At 47.2% G+C, this 16902-nt stretch overlaps 1 protein-coding gene across 2 annotated transcripts in view; it reads right to left on the bottom strand.

Moving 5' to 3' along the window:
• Nucleotides 1–16902, bottom strand: part of fsd2 (fibronectin type III and SPRY domain containing 2) — a 22858-nt gene continuing 5956 nt past the window's right edge. For both annotated transcript variants that reach the window (XM_030130912.1, XM_030130913.1), the window contains 10 exons: nt 15773–16006; nt 15661–15683; nt 14541–14662; nt 13775–13939; nt 12576–12710; nt 12333–12486; nt 7402–7535; nt 7012–7144; nt 6737–6913; nt 1–436 (listed from right to left, as the gene is read on the bottom strand). In XM_030130912.1, the coding sequence (XP_029986772.1) occupies nt 187–436; nt 6737–6913; nt 7012–7144; nt 7402–7535; nt 12333–12486; nt 12576–12710; nt 13775–13939; nt 14541–14662; nt 15661–15683; nt 15773–16006 (1527 nt within the window). In that variant the 3' untranslated portion in view covers nt 1–186. The remainder of the gene's footprint in view (nt 437–6736; nt 6914–7011; nt 7145–7401; nt 7536–12332; nt 12487–12575; nt 12711–13774; nt 13940–14540; nt 14663–15660; nt 15684–15772; nt 16007–16902) is intronic.

A 16902-nucleotide genomic window follows, 5' to 3' on the forward strand; every position in this document is an offset into this window, starting at 1 on the left:
GAAGAAGAGGAAAGTTTAATGAAGAAGAAGAAGAAAGTCAGTAATAACAAACATGGAGACGACAGAGGAGGTGATACTGATGCTGATATTAATGAGGCTGAGTCGGTCTGTCCCAGTCCAGGTCCGTCCCAGTCCAGGTCCAGGCTGTGTTGGTCCGTCCCTGTCCAGGTCCAGGCTGATCTGGACTCAAGTGAAGATGTAGTCCGGGGCCTGGATGCCGTTGTGGACTGTGAGGGTCCCAGGGTGGTCCAGGCTGAAACAGGGCTGGACGTAGTCTCTGAAGTGGGTGTGGAAGGTGTGCAGGTGCTGACCCAGGTCCACGTTATAGAAGGACAGCGTCCCCCTGTCGTAGTCCAGGGCCAGTCCGATCCGGACCGGGTTCACCGTGATCCTCAGGTCTGGGCTCCAGTTGTTGTGAAGAAACTCATATTTATGTCTACGACGAAAAAGAGTGGACAACATCAGCTTTAACAGAAGAGGGTTTAATGACATTTAAAGAGTTTAATGAAACCTTTAATGAGAATTAATGAGTTAAATTAAGCTTTTAATAATAATTAATGAGTTAAATTTAACTTTTAATGATAATTAATAAGTTAAACCTTTAATGATAATTAGTTAAATTAAACCTTTAATGAAAATTAACAAGATAAATGAAACCTTTAATGATAATGAGTTAAATTAAATCTTTAATGATAAATAATGAGTTAAATTAAACCTTTAATGATAATTAATGAGTACAAAGATGCAACATTTAACAGACAGAAGTGTCACATATAAATTCAAGTATTTATACAAACAATAAGCAGGGAAACAGTATGAAAAAGTGCAAAACAAACAAAAGTTATCAAGTATTAGCAAGAAATAAATGGGGGGGGGGGGGCAGCACACTGAGCACTAAGGGTTGAAATCATCCCTGTGGGTCTACCCCCCCCCCCCCACACACACACACACACACCTGACCCCCCCCAGTCGTCAGTGGCGCTGATCGAACCCCTCCCACCAGTGTTTCAGTGGTTATTGTAACAGTTCTTACCCCTGTATTTTTACCCCCTAATTGTTCTGCACATGCTCCAAACGGTCGTCATGTGCAAACACATTCTATTGGATTTGAGCATCTGACAGTGAAACCTGTTGAACTGAACGGATCTGTTTATTTAGCTATTACTACAGTAAATGTCAGTGTATTTGAATGTTCCAAACTACAGTTAATGTACTCAAAGTAACCCAGGTGTCAAACCAACACCCTGTGTGGACCACATGGACCCACAGATATATGTGTGTGTGTGTGTCTGTGTGTATGTAGAGAGAGAGAGAGAGAGAGAGATAGATAGATAGACTTGTCTAGATATATATATTTTTTAAAAATCTTCTTCTGGCCCACCTGGGTGGTGTCTCCTTCAGACTCGGGTCCTCTACCAGAGGTCTGGGAGCCTGAGGTTTCTGTTCTGGTTCTTCTCTGTTCCTAGGACTGTTCTCTTTTGGACTCAGATCTCTGATGTTGTTCCTGGTATCTGCTGGTTCCATTCTCTCAGTTTGGGGGTCACTGACCCTAGTGCCCCCATCACTACTGGTACCACTGTTGACTTCACACCCCACATTTTCTCTATCTCGTCTTTCAGTTCTTGGTATTTCTCGAGCTTCTTGTGCTCTTTCTTTCTGCTGTTGCTATCACTTGGGATCGCTCCATCTATCACTACTGCTGTCTTTCAATGTTTCTCCACCTCCACTATGTCAGGCTGATTGGCCATCACCATCTTGTCGGTCTGGATCTGGAAGTCCCACAGGATCTTGGCTTGTTTGGGGGTGTCTCCCATCTGGACCCTGGGACTTCCAGTCCATACTCGGTACAGATGTTCCTGTACACTATGTCCTCTACCTGGTTATGCCGTTCCATGTATGCCTCACCTGCCAACATCTGACACCTGCTGTGATGTGGTGGACTGTCTGAGGGGCTTCTCTACACAGTCTACACCTGGGGTCTTGTCTGGTGTGGTAGACCTGCACCTGGGGTCTTGTCTGGTGTGGTAGACCTACACCTGGGGTCTAGTCTGGTGTGGTAGACCTACACCTGGGGTCTTGTCTGGTGTGGTAGACCTACACCTGGGGTCTAGTCTGGTGTGGTAGACCTACACCTGGGGTCTTGTCTGGTGTGGTAGACCTACACCTGGGGTCTTGTCTGGTGTGGTAGACCTACACCTGGGGTCTAGTCTGGTGTGGTAGACCTACACCTGGGGTCTTGTCTGGTGTGGTAGACCTACACCTGGGGTCTTGTCTGGTGTGGTAGACCTACACCTGGGGTCTTGTCTGGTGTGGTAGACCTACACCTGGGGTCTTGTCTGGTGTGGTAGACCCCGGCCTCTATTGCTCTGGTGTTCAGGGCCTGTTCTGGTCCATCAGTAGTGCCTCTGTGCTGTCCTTCAGTCCAGCCTTTTCCATGCACTGGTGTGTTTTCTCGATATCAGCCACTTCCTCAATTTGCTGATGGTCCATGCCATGCAGGGGCTTGTCCTTCCATGATAGCCCCTCGGGCTCCTCGTCCTTACTGGGCTTTTGTTGCCTGAGGCATTCACTTATCACTTGGTCATTGGGGGCCATTTTCTTGACATATTCCTGGAGGTTTGCCGTTTCCTCCTGGACAGTAGTTCTGACACTTACTAGTCCTCGGCCCCCTTCCTTTCACTTTGTGTACAGCCTCAGGACGCTGGACTTAGGGTGGAACCCTCCATGCATGGTAAGGAGCTTTCTTGTCTTGATATCAGTGGCTTGCATCTCTTCCAGTGGATATCCAGGATATTATGCCAGCGGGGTATCTGATCACTGGTAGGGCATAGGTGTTAATGTCTTCGATCTTATTTTTGCCGTTCAGCTGACTTTTCAGGACCTGCCTTACCCTCTGTAGGTATTTGGCTGTGACCTCTGACCTCTGAGCTGCCTCCTCATGATTGCCATTTGCCTGTGGGATCTCCAGGTATTTGTAGCTGTCCTGCACATCTGTAATGTTCCCTTCAGGTAGCTCAGCTCCTTCAGTTGTGATCACCTTTCCTCTTCTAGATATCATCCGCCCACATTTATCTAGTCCGAATGACGTCCCAATGTCTTTGCTATAGATCCGAGTGAGGTCGATCAGGGAGTCAATGTCCCGCTCATTCTTGGCATACAGCTTGATGTCATCCATGTAGAGGAGGTGGCTGATGGTTGTTCCACTACAGAACCAGTATCCAAAGCCACTCTTTGAGATGATCTGGCTGATAGTGGGTGGGTGGGTGGGTGGGGGGCTTATTTCAGGAAATTTTTTAGATTCAACTTTAGCCCAGATTTTCTAATGCTCCCATGTCTTGGGAATACAGAAATGTGAAAAAAATTCAAATCAACCCCAAAACACCCCCCCCCCCACCCTGAAAATTACTTTTTTAACCCTGAAAACATGGGGTTTTTGGCAATGTTCAAACCGTCTTCACTTTTGATAAAGTACAATGTAGCAATATGCTCATGCTGGGCCCTTAAATGTTTTTTGTGAGACATGTCATGTTTTAAGAGTGCTTTGCACTACAAAAAGTGTAGTGTCAAGGTCAAATTATAGGTCAAAGGTCACCCAAATGGTCAAAAATGCATATTCATGGAATTAAGATGTTAATGTGGGTTCTTCCAAATGTTGGGCTCAGGTTCTCTCCTCATAACACATCTACTAACTACAAACAACTGCCATTCAATAAGACACATTAAACACAACTATTTACTCACTGTATTCTCCATACAGACATGTCAAAAAGAACAAACGGTAATTTCACATGACTTTGCCATTTACATGTATATGTTCTGTTGCGGGCGACACAGTGGTGCAGTGGATAGCACTGGTGCCTCACAGACAGAAGATCCAGGGTTCGATTCCAACACCAGTCGATGGGGGTGGGACCTTTCTGTGTGGAGTTTGCATGTTCTCCCCATGTCTGCGTGGGTTCTCTCCAGGTACTCTGGCTCCTCCCACCATCCAAATACATGCACTGATAGGTTAATTGGTTAATCTAAATCACTCATAGGTGTAAATGTGAAAGTGATTGTTTGTCTCTGTATGTTCAGTCCTGTGATGAACTGGTCACATGTCCAGGGTGAACCCCACCTTCACCCATAAGTAGCTGGGATAAGCTTGACCCCTGTGATCCTAGTGAGGATAAAGTGGGTTCAGAGAATGAATGAATGAAGTGTTAGTGATTCCCGCCAAAATGTGTGCTAGTGTTTCCCACCACACTAATGGCGGCAAATTCAAATGGAATGTACATGTTGCAATATTTAGTCTATAATGTGGCTTTGAAAGGGCCAAAGGCCTTGGGGGATCCTGCCAGGAAACCAGAGGGAAGAGAACTTAGGACATATTTGATAAAATGTCGGAATGGTATGAATTTTTGAAAAAACTAGGCATTTTGGTGACCTTTAACCTACAACATGACCTTGACATTAGACTTTTCATAGTACAAAGTACTCTTACGATACAATATGGCACTTACAAGATCATTAGATGGCCCATCATGAACATATTTATACATTGCACTGGACAAAAGAGTGGAGAAGCTGTGAAAGTTGCAATTTTCAGAGTTAAAAAAGTAATTTTCGGGGTGGGGGTGGGGGTTTGGACAAAAATTTCAAAAAAATTACACAGGAGTGCTTAGAACATCTTGTTGCATCAGAAAATCAGGGCTAATGTGATATATGAGGGGGTTTAGGCCTATGCAGAACAGCAGGGGGGACAAAGCATCTCCTTGATATATACCACATCTGATACTCACCTGCACAGTTGGTTTTTTGAGTTGGCCTCCAGAATCGAGTTCCATAGCCTCACTGAGTTCTGGATGAACACTCTTAGTGTCTTGTTGATGTTCTACAACTTTAGGCACTCCAGTATCCATGTGTGTGGCACTGAGTCATAGGCTTTCTTGTAGTCAATCCAGGCAGTGCACAGGTTGGTGTTCCTGGTCTTACAGTCACAGACAATTGCCCTGTCAACCTGTAGCTGGTGTTTGGCTCCTCTGGTGTTGTTGCCTATTCCTTTCTGTGCTCTGCTCATGTATTGCTCCATGTGCCTACTCATCTTAGCCGCTATGATGCCTGACAGGAGATTCCATGTAGTCCTGGGGCAGGATAGAGGCTGGTAGTTGGATGGTATTGTTCCCTTCTCGGGGTCCTTCATTATGAGGACTGTCCGGCCCTGGGTTAGCCACTCTGGGTGGTTTCCCAGCTTTAGCAGCTGGTTCATCTGTGCTGCTAGGCGTTCATGGAGTGCAGTCAGCTTCTTAAGCCAGTAGGCGTGGATCATGTCGGGCCCTGGTGCTGTCCAGCTCTTTATTTTGGACACTCTTATCTGGATGTCTGCTAGGGTGATGACTACTGGGTCTTGTTCTGTAAGTTGGCTGTGCTCTGCCTGTAAGTCTATCAGCCATTGGGCGTTAGTGTTATGTGCTGCCTCTTTTTCCCAGATATTCTTCCAGTATTGCTCAGTCTCAGCTCTGGGTGGGTCTGTTGTCACCTTGTTACCCTGCCATTGAGAGTAGACCTTAGCTGGGTTGGTGGAGAAAACTTTTATTCTCCTTGCCTCTACTTCTCTTGTGTGCTTCTTTAGGTGGGTAGGTAGGGCTGTGAGCCTTTGCTTAGCAGTCTCCAGTACCTCAGTTATGGACAGTTTGTTATATTTCCTGGGCAGCTCTTTCCTTAGATTCACACCTCTGCTTAGTTCTGTTAGAATGCTGACTTCTCTCTGTGCCGCCACGATCTTTACCTCTAGTCTTCTACTACTCTACTCTACAACTGCTGTTCATCTTGTAGCCAAGCATCTCTAGGATGACTGTTGCTGCTGCATACATCAGCTGATTAGCCAGTAGAGACTGGTCTGGTACTTTGTTGTTTAGCCTTGGCAAGCAGGAGGTAGTTGATTCTCTCTCTCAGGTGAGCTGCCCTTGCATTCAGTCTGTCTGTCTTTGGGGCTTGGTTCCCAATCTGGATATTTGGGGGTGATGGTGAAACCACCCCCAAGCTGACCTGTCGTCCTGGCTCCCCCTTGCCGTAGCATCTTTGTATCATGGATGAGGTACAACGCTGTACCTCATCAATCTCTAGCTGTGATAGCAACTTCTTATTGTGGATATTTGAACACTGAGCTAAGAGCTGTTTCTTAGTCGGTGAGGATGTAGGGTTTCGAAGCACCCGTTTCTCCCACGGGTTACTCCCGTAGTAACACTCCATCAGTACCATGTTCTGTGTTCTGCTCCATGAATATCTTGTTCCAATTCCAATTTGACATCAGGATGTCCTGGTTCCCCAACACCTGACGTGGACCTTGTTGTCCTGGGCGACGTCCGAGCCGATATAATTCTGTCATTTATTGTAACACTCATTCGAAGGTATAGGCATATAGCGTAAAGGGCATTGCCCAAAGGCCCACCTGGATCCATGCTTCGCTCCTGCACCAGCAACCTTCCGCCCCAAAGTCAGTGGTGCAAACCACTGAGCTATCCAGCTGCTATAGCTATCCAGCCACTCTCTCTATATATATATATATGTGTGTGTGTGTGTGTGTGTGTGTGTGTGTCTTTCTTTTTCTGTTGAATTGATCATTTGTTTCCTGTGACTTTTTTTTGTGAATGGAGCAACTGGAACATACAATAATCTACCCCTGGATTAATAAAGTATTCTGCTCTGAGTCTGGTTTTGGTTCTGGGTCTGGTTATGGTTATGGTTCTGGTCCTACCTGGACGGAGTAAGGATGTGTCTCATACACCAGGATGTCTCATTGGCTCCCAGGTAGGAATTCTTCTCCATGTCCTCATAGGCCACGCCCACTCTGAACTCTGCCCCATCGTCCACCTCCACCTCCCAGTAATGACGAGTCCGAACTGGGATCAGATCCCCTAGGATGGCTACACACCTGCACACACACACATTAAAGCACACACACATTAACACACGCCTGCACACACACAGACATCAACACACACCTGAACACATACACACACACATATGTACCTGGTGAAGGCGTGCTCTTCTAAGGCCATGGCGCTGATGGGCGGTTCTTCATCTCCATAGAACATGGTGAATCCGTCCTCAGAGATGGACAGACATGGATGAGCCCCGTCTTCCAGCAGGTAGAAGAAGGTCCCTGCACAGACCAGGACCATCAGGACCAAGGACTTGGACCATCAGGACCACAGACCTGGACCATCAGGACCACAGACCAGGACCATCAGGACCACAGACCTGGACCATCAGGACCACAGACCTGGACCATCAGGACCACAGACGTGGACCATGAGGACCACAGACCTGGACCTTGATCAGATCTGTCCTCTATTTGATCAGATCTGTCCTCATCATCATCACCATAATCATCACAATTATTATCTTCATCTTCGTCACCTGTTGTGTAGATGCTGATGGCGTCACTGGGTTCACTGGGTCCACCTATGTTCACGGCTCGGACACAGATGGTGTAACGGCGCCGCGGCTGCAGCTGAACCAAACACTGACATGTGGGAAGGGCCACAATCGACCTGTCAATCAAACAGTCAATCAACCAATCAAATGATAGAACTGAGTGAACAATCGAACTCATGGTTTCAGCAAAAAACTAGAAGCACTCGGAGAGCGCAGACCTCCGCCAAGGCTGATCAGTGCCCCCCCCCCGTGGGCCCCCCCACCCCCGATCACCGATCTAGTCTGGTGTGGTAGACCCCAGCCTCTATTGCTCTGGTGTTCAGGACCTGTTCTGGTCCATCAGTAGTCCCTCTGTTCTGTCTTTCAGTCCAGCCTTTTCCATCCACTGGTTTGTTTTCTTGATATCAGCCACTTCTTCAGTTTGCCGGTGGTCCATGCCATGCAGGGGTTTGTCCTTCCATGATAGCCCCTCGGGCTCCTCGTCCTTACTGGGCTTTTGTTGCCTGAGGCATTCACTTATCAGTTGGTATTTGGGGGCCATCTTCTCGATATATTCCTGGGGTTTAGGCCAATGCAGAACAGCAGGGGGGGCAAAGCATCTCCTTGATATATACCACATCTGATACTCACCTGCACAGTTGGTTTTGAGTTGGCCTCCAGAATCGAGTTCCATAGCCTCACTGAGTTCTGGATGAACACTCTTAGTGTCTTGTTGATGTTCTACAACTTTAGGCACTCCAGTATCCATGTGTGTGGCATTGAGTCATAGGCTTTCTTGTAGTCAATCCAGGCAGTGCACAGGTTGGTGTTCCTGGTCTTACAGTCTCGGGCGATTGCCCTGTCAACCTGTAGTTGGTGTTTGGCTCCTCTGGTGTTATTGCCTTTTCCTTTCTGTGCTCTGCTCATGTATTGCTCCATGTGCCTACTCATCTTAGCTGCTATGATGCCTGATAGGAGCTTCCATGTAGTCCTGGGGCAGGATAGAGGCTGGTAGTTGGATGGTATTGTTCTCTTCTCCGGGTCCTTCATTATGAGGACTGTCCGGCCCTGGGTTAGCCACTCTGGGTGGTTTCCCAGCTTTAGCAGCTGGTTCATCTGTGCTGCTAGGCATTCATGGAGTGCAGTCAGCTTCTTAAGTCACTAGGCGTGAATCATGTCGGGCCCTGGTGCTGTCCAGCGCTTCATTTTTGACACTCTTGTTTGGATGTCTGCTAGGGTGATGACTACTGGGTCTTGTTCTGTAAGTTGGCTGTGCTCTGCCTGTAAGTCTATCAGCCATTGGGCATTAGTGTTATGTGCTGCCTCTTTTTCCCAGATACTCTTCCAGTATTGCTCAGTCTCAGCCCTGGGTGGGTCTGTTGTCACCTTGTTACTCTGCCATTGAGAGTAGACCTTAGCTGGGTTGGTGGAGAACACTTTTATTCTCCTTGCCTCTACTTCTCTTGTATACCTCTTTAGGCGGGTAGCTAGGGCTGTGAGCCTTTGCTTAGCAGTCTCCAGTGCCTCAGTTATGGACAGTTTGTTATATTTCCTGGGAAATATTAGATTCACACCTCTGCTTAGTTCTGTTATCATCTCTAGGATGACTGTTGCTGTTGCATACATCATCTAATTGGTCTCAGTGATGGTGTTGGTAGGGATAGTTAGGAGTGCGGTGTTCAAGTCTTCCAGTAGAGATTGGTCTGGTATTTTGTTGTTTAGCCTTGGCAAGCAGGAGCTAGTTGAGTTCCCCCAGGACTTCATGATTCTCTCTCTCAGGTCAGCTGCCCTTGCATTCAGTCTGTCTGTCTTTGGGGCTTGGTACCCAATCTCGATATTTGGGGGTGATGGTGAAACCACCCCCAAATATCGAGATTGCCACAATAGAATAAGTAGACAAGTTTATGACAGTCAACAGCTGGAGTGATAGGAGAATCACAGGACAACAGCCTCAAGCACAGCTCAGTAGTGGTCATAGTAAGCAAGTCTCAGTTTCAACTGTGAACAGAAGACTTCCAGTTGTAGGTTTGATTGGTTGAGTTGCAGCAAGAAAGCCATTGCTGAGACTTCAGAATAAGAAAAAGAGGCTTGGCTGGGCCATGAAACACCGCCAGTGGATTTCTGAAGACTGGAAGAAGGTGTTCTGGACTGATCAAACCTGTAACTGTTCAGTCTTCTGTTCACAGTGTAAATTGAGACTTGCTTACTCCGACCACTATTGAGCTGTGCTTGAAGCTGTTGTCCTGTGAGTCTCCTATCACTCCAGCTATTGACTGTCATAAACTTGTCTTCTGATTCTGTTGTCTTTGGCTCTGCCAGACCTCTTCCTGTCAGCATTTCCCCCAGTTTCTGAGTGCCTTTGGATGGTGAAGGAAACTGGACTTACTGACACCTGGACTTTCTTGGACATTTCTCTGTAGGACAGACCTACATTTTTCAGTGTTCTGATGGTCTGTCTCTCTTCTATCGTTAATTGCCTTTTCCTCTTTTCCATTTCTATGATAACACACCACTTTCTGCAGTACAATACTGTTTCACAAATTTCAGTTTTGTTTAACCTCACCTTTTTTTTTTTTTTTTTTTACCTCTGGCAGTTCACCGCTTACCTTTGTACCATTTCAAGCTGTTCACTGAACTGCTTGAATTTCAATACAAAACTGGAAAAATTGGGGTGTTCTAAAACTTTTGACCGGTAGTGTGTGCGTGTATTATATATCAGTGGCGATTTCTCATTGACTGCAAGGGAAGCCCGGCTTCCCCTAAAATTACGAAAATTAAATGGTTAAATATGTACGGTTGTGTTGACATTTTATTGACTACAAATGTGTTAGAACACGTTCATCTCAAAGATGAGTTCGTTCAGAATCAGCTTTATCACAAAGCAACAGACTCGATGTTTTTCCACTTCTCATATGTTCCTGTTTTCTCATTCGATCTCTGCTCAGTGCATTTGCCCGTAGACGCCGGGCGTCTCTGGGCTTCAATGGAACTGAGTGGAACAGTTTTTTTCATTGCCACAAAACTGGACGGTAATTGGATAAATGCCACGATGTTGTCCCGCCCCAGGACGCCGGGCGTCTCTGGGGGTGAATGGAGCTGTGGGCGGAGCTCGGCCGGGCTTGACGCCAGAATCCCATGTGCTGATTGGAGGATCAGTCGAAAGGCTGAATCCTGTTTGATTGACAGCTGTTTTGAGATCTACTCCTTCACTGACACAGATCAGTTTAATACTGTCACACATTCTGCTGTGAAATCGAGAGAGAAACCAGTACGAAATTACTCATTCATTTCCTCCCCCTTGAACTGCCACCTTATCGTGGTGGGGGAGTTTGAGTGCCCAAATGATCCCAGGAGCTATGTTGTCGGGGGCTTTATGCCCCTGGTAGGGTCTCCAAAGGCAAACAGGTCCTGGGTGACGGGCCAGACTAAGAGCAGTTCAGAAGCCCCTATGAAAAAACAACAACAAAAGAACGTGACGTCGCCCGGTATGGCGCAGCTGGGGCCCCACCCTGGAGCCAGGCCTGGGGTTGGGGCTCGAATGCGAGCGCCTGGTGGTCGGGCCTATGCCCACGGGGTCCAGCTGGGCTCAGCCCGAAGGAGCGACGTGGGCCCACGTGGGGTGGTGGGGAGGAACGGCCTCCCTGATCTGAACCCGAGTGGTGTTTTGTTATTGGACTTCTGTACTAGTCACAGTTTGTCCATAACAAACACCATGTTCGAACACAGGGATGTCCATAAGTGCACGTGGCACCAGGACACCCTAGGCTGGAGGTCGATGATCGACTTCATTGTCGTATCATCAGACCTCCGACCGTGTGTTTTGGACACTCGGGTGAAGAGAGGGGCAGAGCTGTCAACCGATCACCACCTGGTGGTGAGTTGGATCCGCTGGCGAAGGAGGAAACCGGACCGACTCGGCAGGCCCAAACGTGTTGTGAGGGTCTGTTGGGAACGTCTGGCAGAACCCGATGTCAGTGCGGTCTTCAACTCCCACCTCCGGGAGAACTTCTCCCAGATCCCAGGGGAGGCTGGGGACATTGAGTCCTAGTGGACCATGTTCTCCACCTCCATTGTCAAAGCAGCTGCTAGGAGCTGTGGTCGCAAGGTCTCTGGTGCCTGTCGTGGCAGCAATCCCCGAACCCGGTGGTGGACCACGGAAGTAAGGGATGCCGTCAAGCTGAAGAGGGAGTCTTATCGGGCCTTGTTGGCCTGTGGGACTCCCGAGGCAGCTGATGGGTACCGGAAGGCCAAGCGTGCAGCAGCCCGAGCGGTTGTGGAGGCAAAAACTCGGGTCTGGGTGGAGTTTGGGGAGGCCATGGAGGAGGACTATCGGTCCAGATACAAGCGGTCGAAATGAGTTTCCTCCGTCGGGTGGCTGGGCGCACCCTTAGGGATAGGGTGAGGAGCTCAGTCACCAGGGAGGAGCTCGGAGTAGAGCCGCTGCTCCTCCGCGTCGAGAGGGGCCAGCTGAGGTGGCTCGGGCATCTGTTTCGGATGCCTCCTGGACGCCTCCCTGGGGAGGTGTTCCGGGCATGTCCCACCGGGAGGAGACCTCGGGGAAGACCCAGGACACGTTGAAGAGACTACGTCTCTCGGCTGGCCTGGGAACGCCTCGGGGTCCCCCCGGAAGAGCTGGAGGAGGTGTCTGGGGAGAGGGAAGTCTGGGCATCCCTGCTTAGACTGTTACCCCCACGACCCAGCCCCGGATAAGCGGAAGATAATGGATGGATGGATGGATGGATGGATGGATGGAATTTTTAAAATTTATTTATTTATTTATTTTTTGATGTACGCCGACAATGAGCTTCCCCTGTGTGAAAGACGAGCAGCCGCCACTGATATACATATATATATATATATATATATATATATATATATATATATATATATATATATATACTAGGTTAGTTTTACTTGGTTAACAGTGTCCTTACTGGGTGATGGCATCCTCTGCGCTCTCAGCTCCACCCTCTCTCAGCTCCACCGTGTAGGAGTCCACAGGGTTGGCGTTCCCTGACTCCCATCGGATCAGCGCTGCCTCCGGACAGCTCGTACACTCTCTGTGTTTGATGAACGGCGGCGAAGGCACTGGGTGCAGACATGTCCGTCAGTAGTGGGTCTGTGTGTGTGTATTCACGTGTATGTTACGCTGCAGTGGCGGTGTGTCTGTCCCGTACCCGTCATGTACAAGGCCTTCTCGCTGACAGGGCTGATGCCGGTGGTGTTGGTGGCGGTCACCCACAGCTCGTACTGGGCATTGGGCAGCAGGTCGGTCACCGTGCAGTGGGTCTCCTTCACCTTCACATGGTTCACTAACACAGGAACACACAAACTCAACAAGCAGAGCAAAGCTTCAGCCACAGACACGAGGTCCAAGCAGGACACATGGGGGACATATGGGCACAGACACCAGGTCCAAGCAGGACACATGGGGGACATATGGAGACGGAGGCCTTTCTCACACTTTATAATCTGATACTAGTCATTTTCTGCTAAATTGAGGGAATTAGGGTCAAAAATGGGGTATTTTAAAAATCTTGACCTTGAGGTTGACCTTCATAGGTCATCCAAGGTCAGCAACATTGGCACCAAATTAAAGCTCATACCTGACTTCCTGTAAGTGGATAATACAGAGTTTGGGGCCGTCTATACGTACCTGGGGATTTTATAAATAGAGATTTTTGTCTGCGTTCCTCTTGTTTACACAACGATGGGCCCACGCAGTAAACAAAGGTTTGTAATAACTCTGGCCAAAGTGTAGGTTTCGGCAGATCTCTGTGTTCACGTTTACGTGTAAATAGAGGGAAACGCGAAAACAGAGATTCTCGGACAGACGAAGGAAATGCTCCATCAAGTTCAGCTGTGATGATCCAGTTTAGAGGAAGTGGATGGAACTGAGAAGAGAAGGTCCAAGGGTTAAAGAGGAAATAAGGAAGTCTGGAGCTTAGCATCTGAGCTAATTAGCACCCACTACATCTGCTTAACAGGATCTGTGTGTATTTACTGGATATACAAGAAGGCTTTTCTGAGGTGTTTCCATCCTTCATATTTGGTTTATTTTATTTGTTTATCCTGTCTCTGTTCTGTCCAGTTCAGTAGGTCAATGATGTCATCATTTAGATCCGTTCACAGTGGTCTACAAGAGCTAAAGACAGAACAGGAGTAAAAACACACAGCTGTTATCCACTACAGAACTGACACAGTTTCACTCACAGTTAACTGTCTTTAAACTGAACAAAGTAGAAAAACAGACATTAGTGACAACTGCTGAGATAAACACATATGTCCTCTTCTAATTCTAAATGTGGGACGCCATGTTAGTGTCCTTCCCGTGGACAGTAGATGGGGGCGTGGCCTTGCGTCTGTATGGTTTTACCTTGCGGTGAAGCAGCGCCGTCCGCTGGCGTGTCATCCAGAACTGGTCTGTAGTACAACTCAAAGAACTCCACGGTGTCATCAGAGAACAGACTCCAGCAGACCCTCAGAGACGTCTGGGATGCCGAGTTGGACATCTGAGGGTTAATGACAGGGGCCGACGGAGCTGGAAGACAGATGGACGACTGAGACGGACTGGACAGGGACTGGACAAAGACTGGACTAGGACTGGACCTACATATGTTTAATTCACTGATCATGTAGATGTTCATGAAAACTCAGAGTAAAAACTGAAGAAAAAGTGACTTTTTCATGAAAATATCATTGATTAATTACTAAACTACCCTCTTACACTGATGACACTGTCACTTGAATTACAATATGTTTGCATTTATTCATCAACTGAACATAAACCCAGTGTGTCCATCCACTGGCATTGATCCAACTGCATGGGTTTTACTGGGGAATCAATGTTGGAGAAGATGATGGTGTTTCCACGGTAACTATGGAGCCTCTGAACATCCAAATATGGTCATATCTGATGACCATGAAAAGATGAAAAACAGTATTTGACACCAATTATTGACATGGACTGATAGGATTAGTGGATCAGCAGGAATTAAACAGTTTAGATAAGTAGATGGTTTAGGTTAAAAGAGGACATTTGGGTCTTTAAGGGTTAAAGGTGGACGTTTGGGTCTGTAAGGGTTAAAGGTGGACGTTTGGGTCCTTAAGGGTTAAAGGTTTGGGAGTGGTTTGAATTAGACCTGGAACGATGTTGATGGAGTCCATCATGGTCTTGACGTCAGACAGGTCAGTGAGTTGAGAGTTGAAGTCCAGAGGTGTGGACAGAGTCAGCTCATGGTCTGCTCTGGAAAACTCCTCCATCCTGATAACAAGGACGTACACAAACAAGTTATCAGACCAGAGGGATGAAGATGGACATTAAAGATGGAGTCATGTAGAAAAACTGCAGTGAACTCCAGTCTGTCTGGGTTAGAAAGGTTCAACAATAAGAACAGACAGTCAACTTCAACACAGAGTTTAAAGGCTGATCTTTAGTCTGGACAGTTGATGAATTCTACAGATGGAGTAGTATTAGCTTTAGCATTAGCTTTAGCACATAAGGAGCAGTGAGCTGACACTAAAGTCGCTTCATCAGCACCGTGGTTAGGACCCCCACAGGAGAATTCAACTATAAGGGCCTGTTTTTAAGGGCGGGGGGGTGGGGACAAACCAGTAAAAACCACCACACCTTCAACTGTGGAGTGGACTGGACTGATGGGACAGTCCTCATAAGACACTGTCCTCCTCTGTCCTCCTATCTGTCCTCCTTCTATCTGTCCTCCTCTCTGTGATAGTGTTTATTCTACAGGGTGTCCCATAAGTCTCCATACATAAGAGACATAATACATTCCATGGTTCTAACATGTATTTCTTTATATTCTTTATAGTTCTTCAGCAGTGGAGGACACGCATTGAAATGTGTTCCCGACAAAATGGCAGTCATATAGAGCATATTATATAAATAAAAATGGTTTATGTCAAGAAACGTTTATTTTTCCTATGTATGGAGACTTATGGGACACCCTGTATAGTTCCATAGATGGCACAAGTTTATAGAATCGGTACTAACACCTGTAGTAGTAGTATATCCCCTGGCAGTACTAGTAGTAGTACTTGTAGTAGTATTAGTAGCAGTAGCTGTACTCTCTCCGTCTAAATGTAAAGTGTCCTAACTGTGGTTTTAGTTGATGTTCTATAAATCTAATGTGGTGGTTAAAGTCATGCCGGTGGTTAATGGACGGTCACAGCACAGTGACCAAGGGTCACATGTTCAACAGAACACACTGAGCATGCCCAGTTCCCCACAGGTATCAGACTTACCTTTGAATCGTTGGACTCACTTCCTGTCCAAACACAGATGAACAGAACATGAGCTCAGGCGTGTGTCCTTCTATAAATCCTACCCTTCCAGTTAACTGAGTCCAAACCTCACCTTCAGGAACAGCCTCTTGTCCTGGCGCCGGTACAACTCCTGGGCTGTCTCGATCAGTTCCTTGGCTCCGTCCAGGGCCCGCCCACAGGCCAGCAGCTGCCGGTACAGTTCCTCCAGTTTGGCCTTCTTGTGCTCCTCCAGGCCGGACGCCCTGTCGTCGTAGCGCTGGGACAGAGTCTGCAGGACGTCATTGTAGTGCTGCTCCAAATGCTGCTCCTGGCGCCCAAAGTTCTCCTGGAAGGACATGGACCGGCTCATCACTAGTCCCTTTGGTCCAGAGGCGATTTCTCAAAGACTGCAAGGGAAGCTCAGCTTCCCCTAAAATTACTCAAATTAAACGGTCAAATCTGTACGGTTGTGTTGACATTTCATTGACTACAAATGTGTTAGAACACGTTCATCTCACAGACGAGTTCGTTCAGAATCAGCTTTATCACAATCATTGGACTCGATGTTGTTCACTTCTCATACATTCCTGTGTCGCTGTTTTCTCATTCGATCTCTGCTCAGTGCATTTGTCCGTAGACACTCAGCGTCCATGCACTTCAATGGGACTGAGTGGAACAGTTTTTTTCATTGCCTCAAAACTGGACAGTAATTGAATAAATGCCACCATGTTGTCCCACCCCCAGACGCTCAGCGTCTCTGGGGGTGAATGGAGCTGTGGGCGGAACTCAGCCGGGCCGGACGCTGAGCTTCCACGTGTTGATTGGAGGATCAGTCGAAAGGCTGAATCCCATTTGACTGACAGTTATTTTGAGATCTGCTCCTTCACTGACACAGTTCAGTTTAATACCTTCGCACATTCTGATGTGAAATCGTGAGAGAAACCACTACGAAATTACTTGTTCATTTCTTGCTGTAAATAAAACCCACTCATTGTACTTCCTTGTTTTAATTTAACATAATTTCAACGTTTTCTTGTTTCAGTTACATTATTTAATCATTTCTTGTTTGAGTTTAATATCGTTTTGTACCGCTAGACATTGAGAGGACACTGGTCCAGTCCCTGGAAAAGACGCCTACTTGGTACGATAAGGTCATTGACCATTTTCTTAAAAAGGAACGGAGGGACGAATTTATGTTTAAATAATTTGACAATTTTTTTGATGTAAGCCGACAATGAGCTT

Source organism: Sphaeramia orbicularis, chromosome 3, assembly GCF_902148855.1.
Source record: "Sphaeramia orbicularis chromosome 3, fSphaOr1.1, whole genome shotgun sequence".
Lineage (NCBI taxonomy): Eukaryota > Metazoa > Chordata > Actinopteri > Kurtiformes > Apogonidae > Sphaeramia > Sphaeramia orbicularis.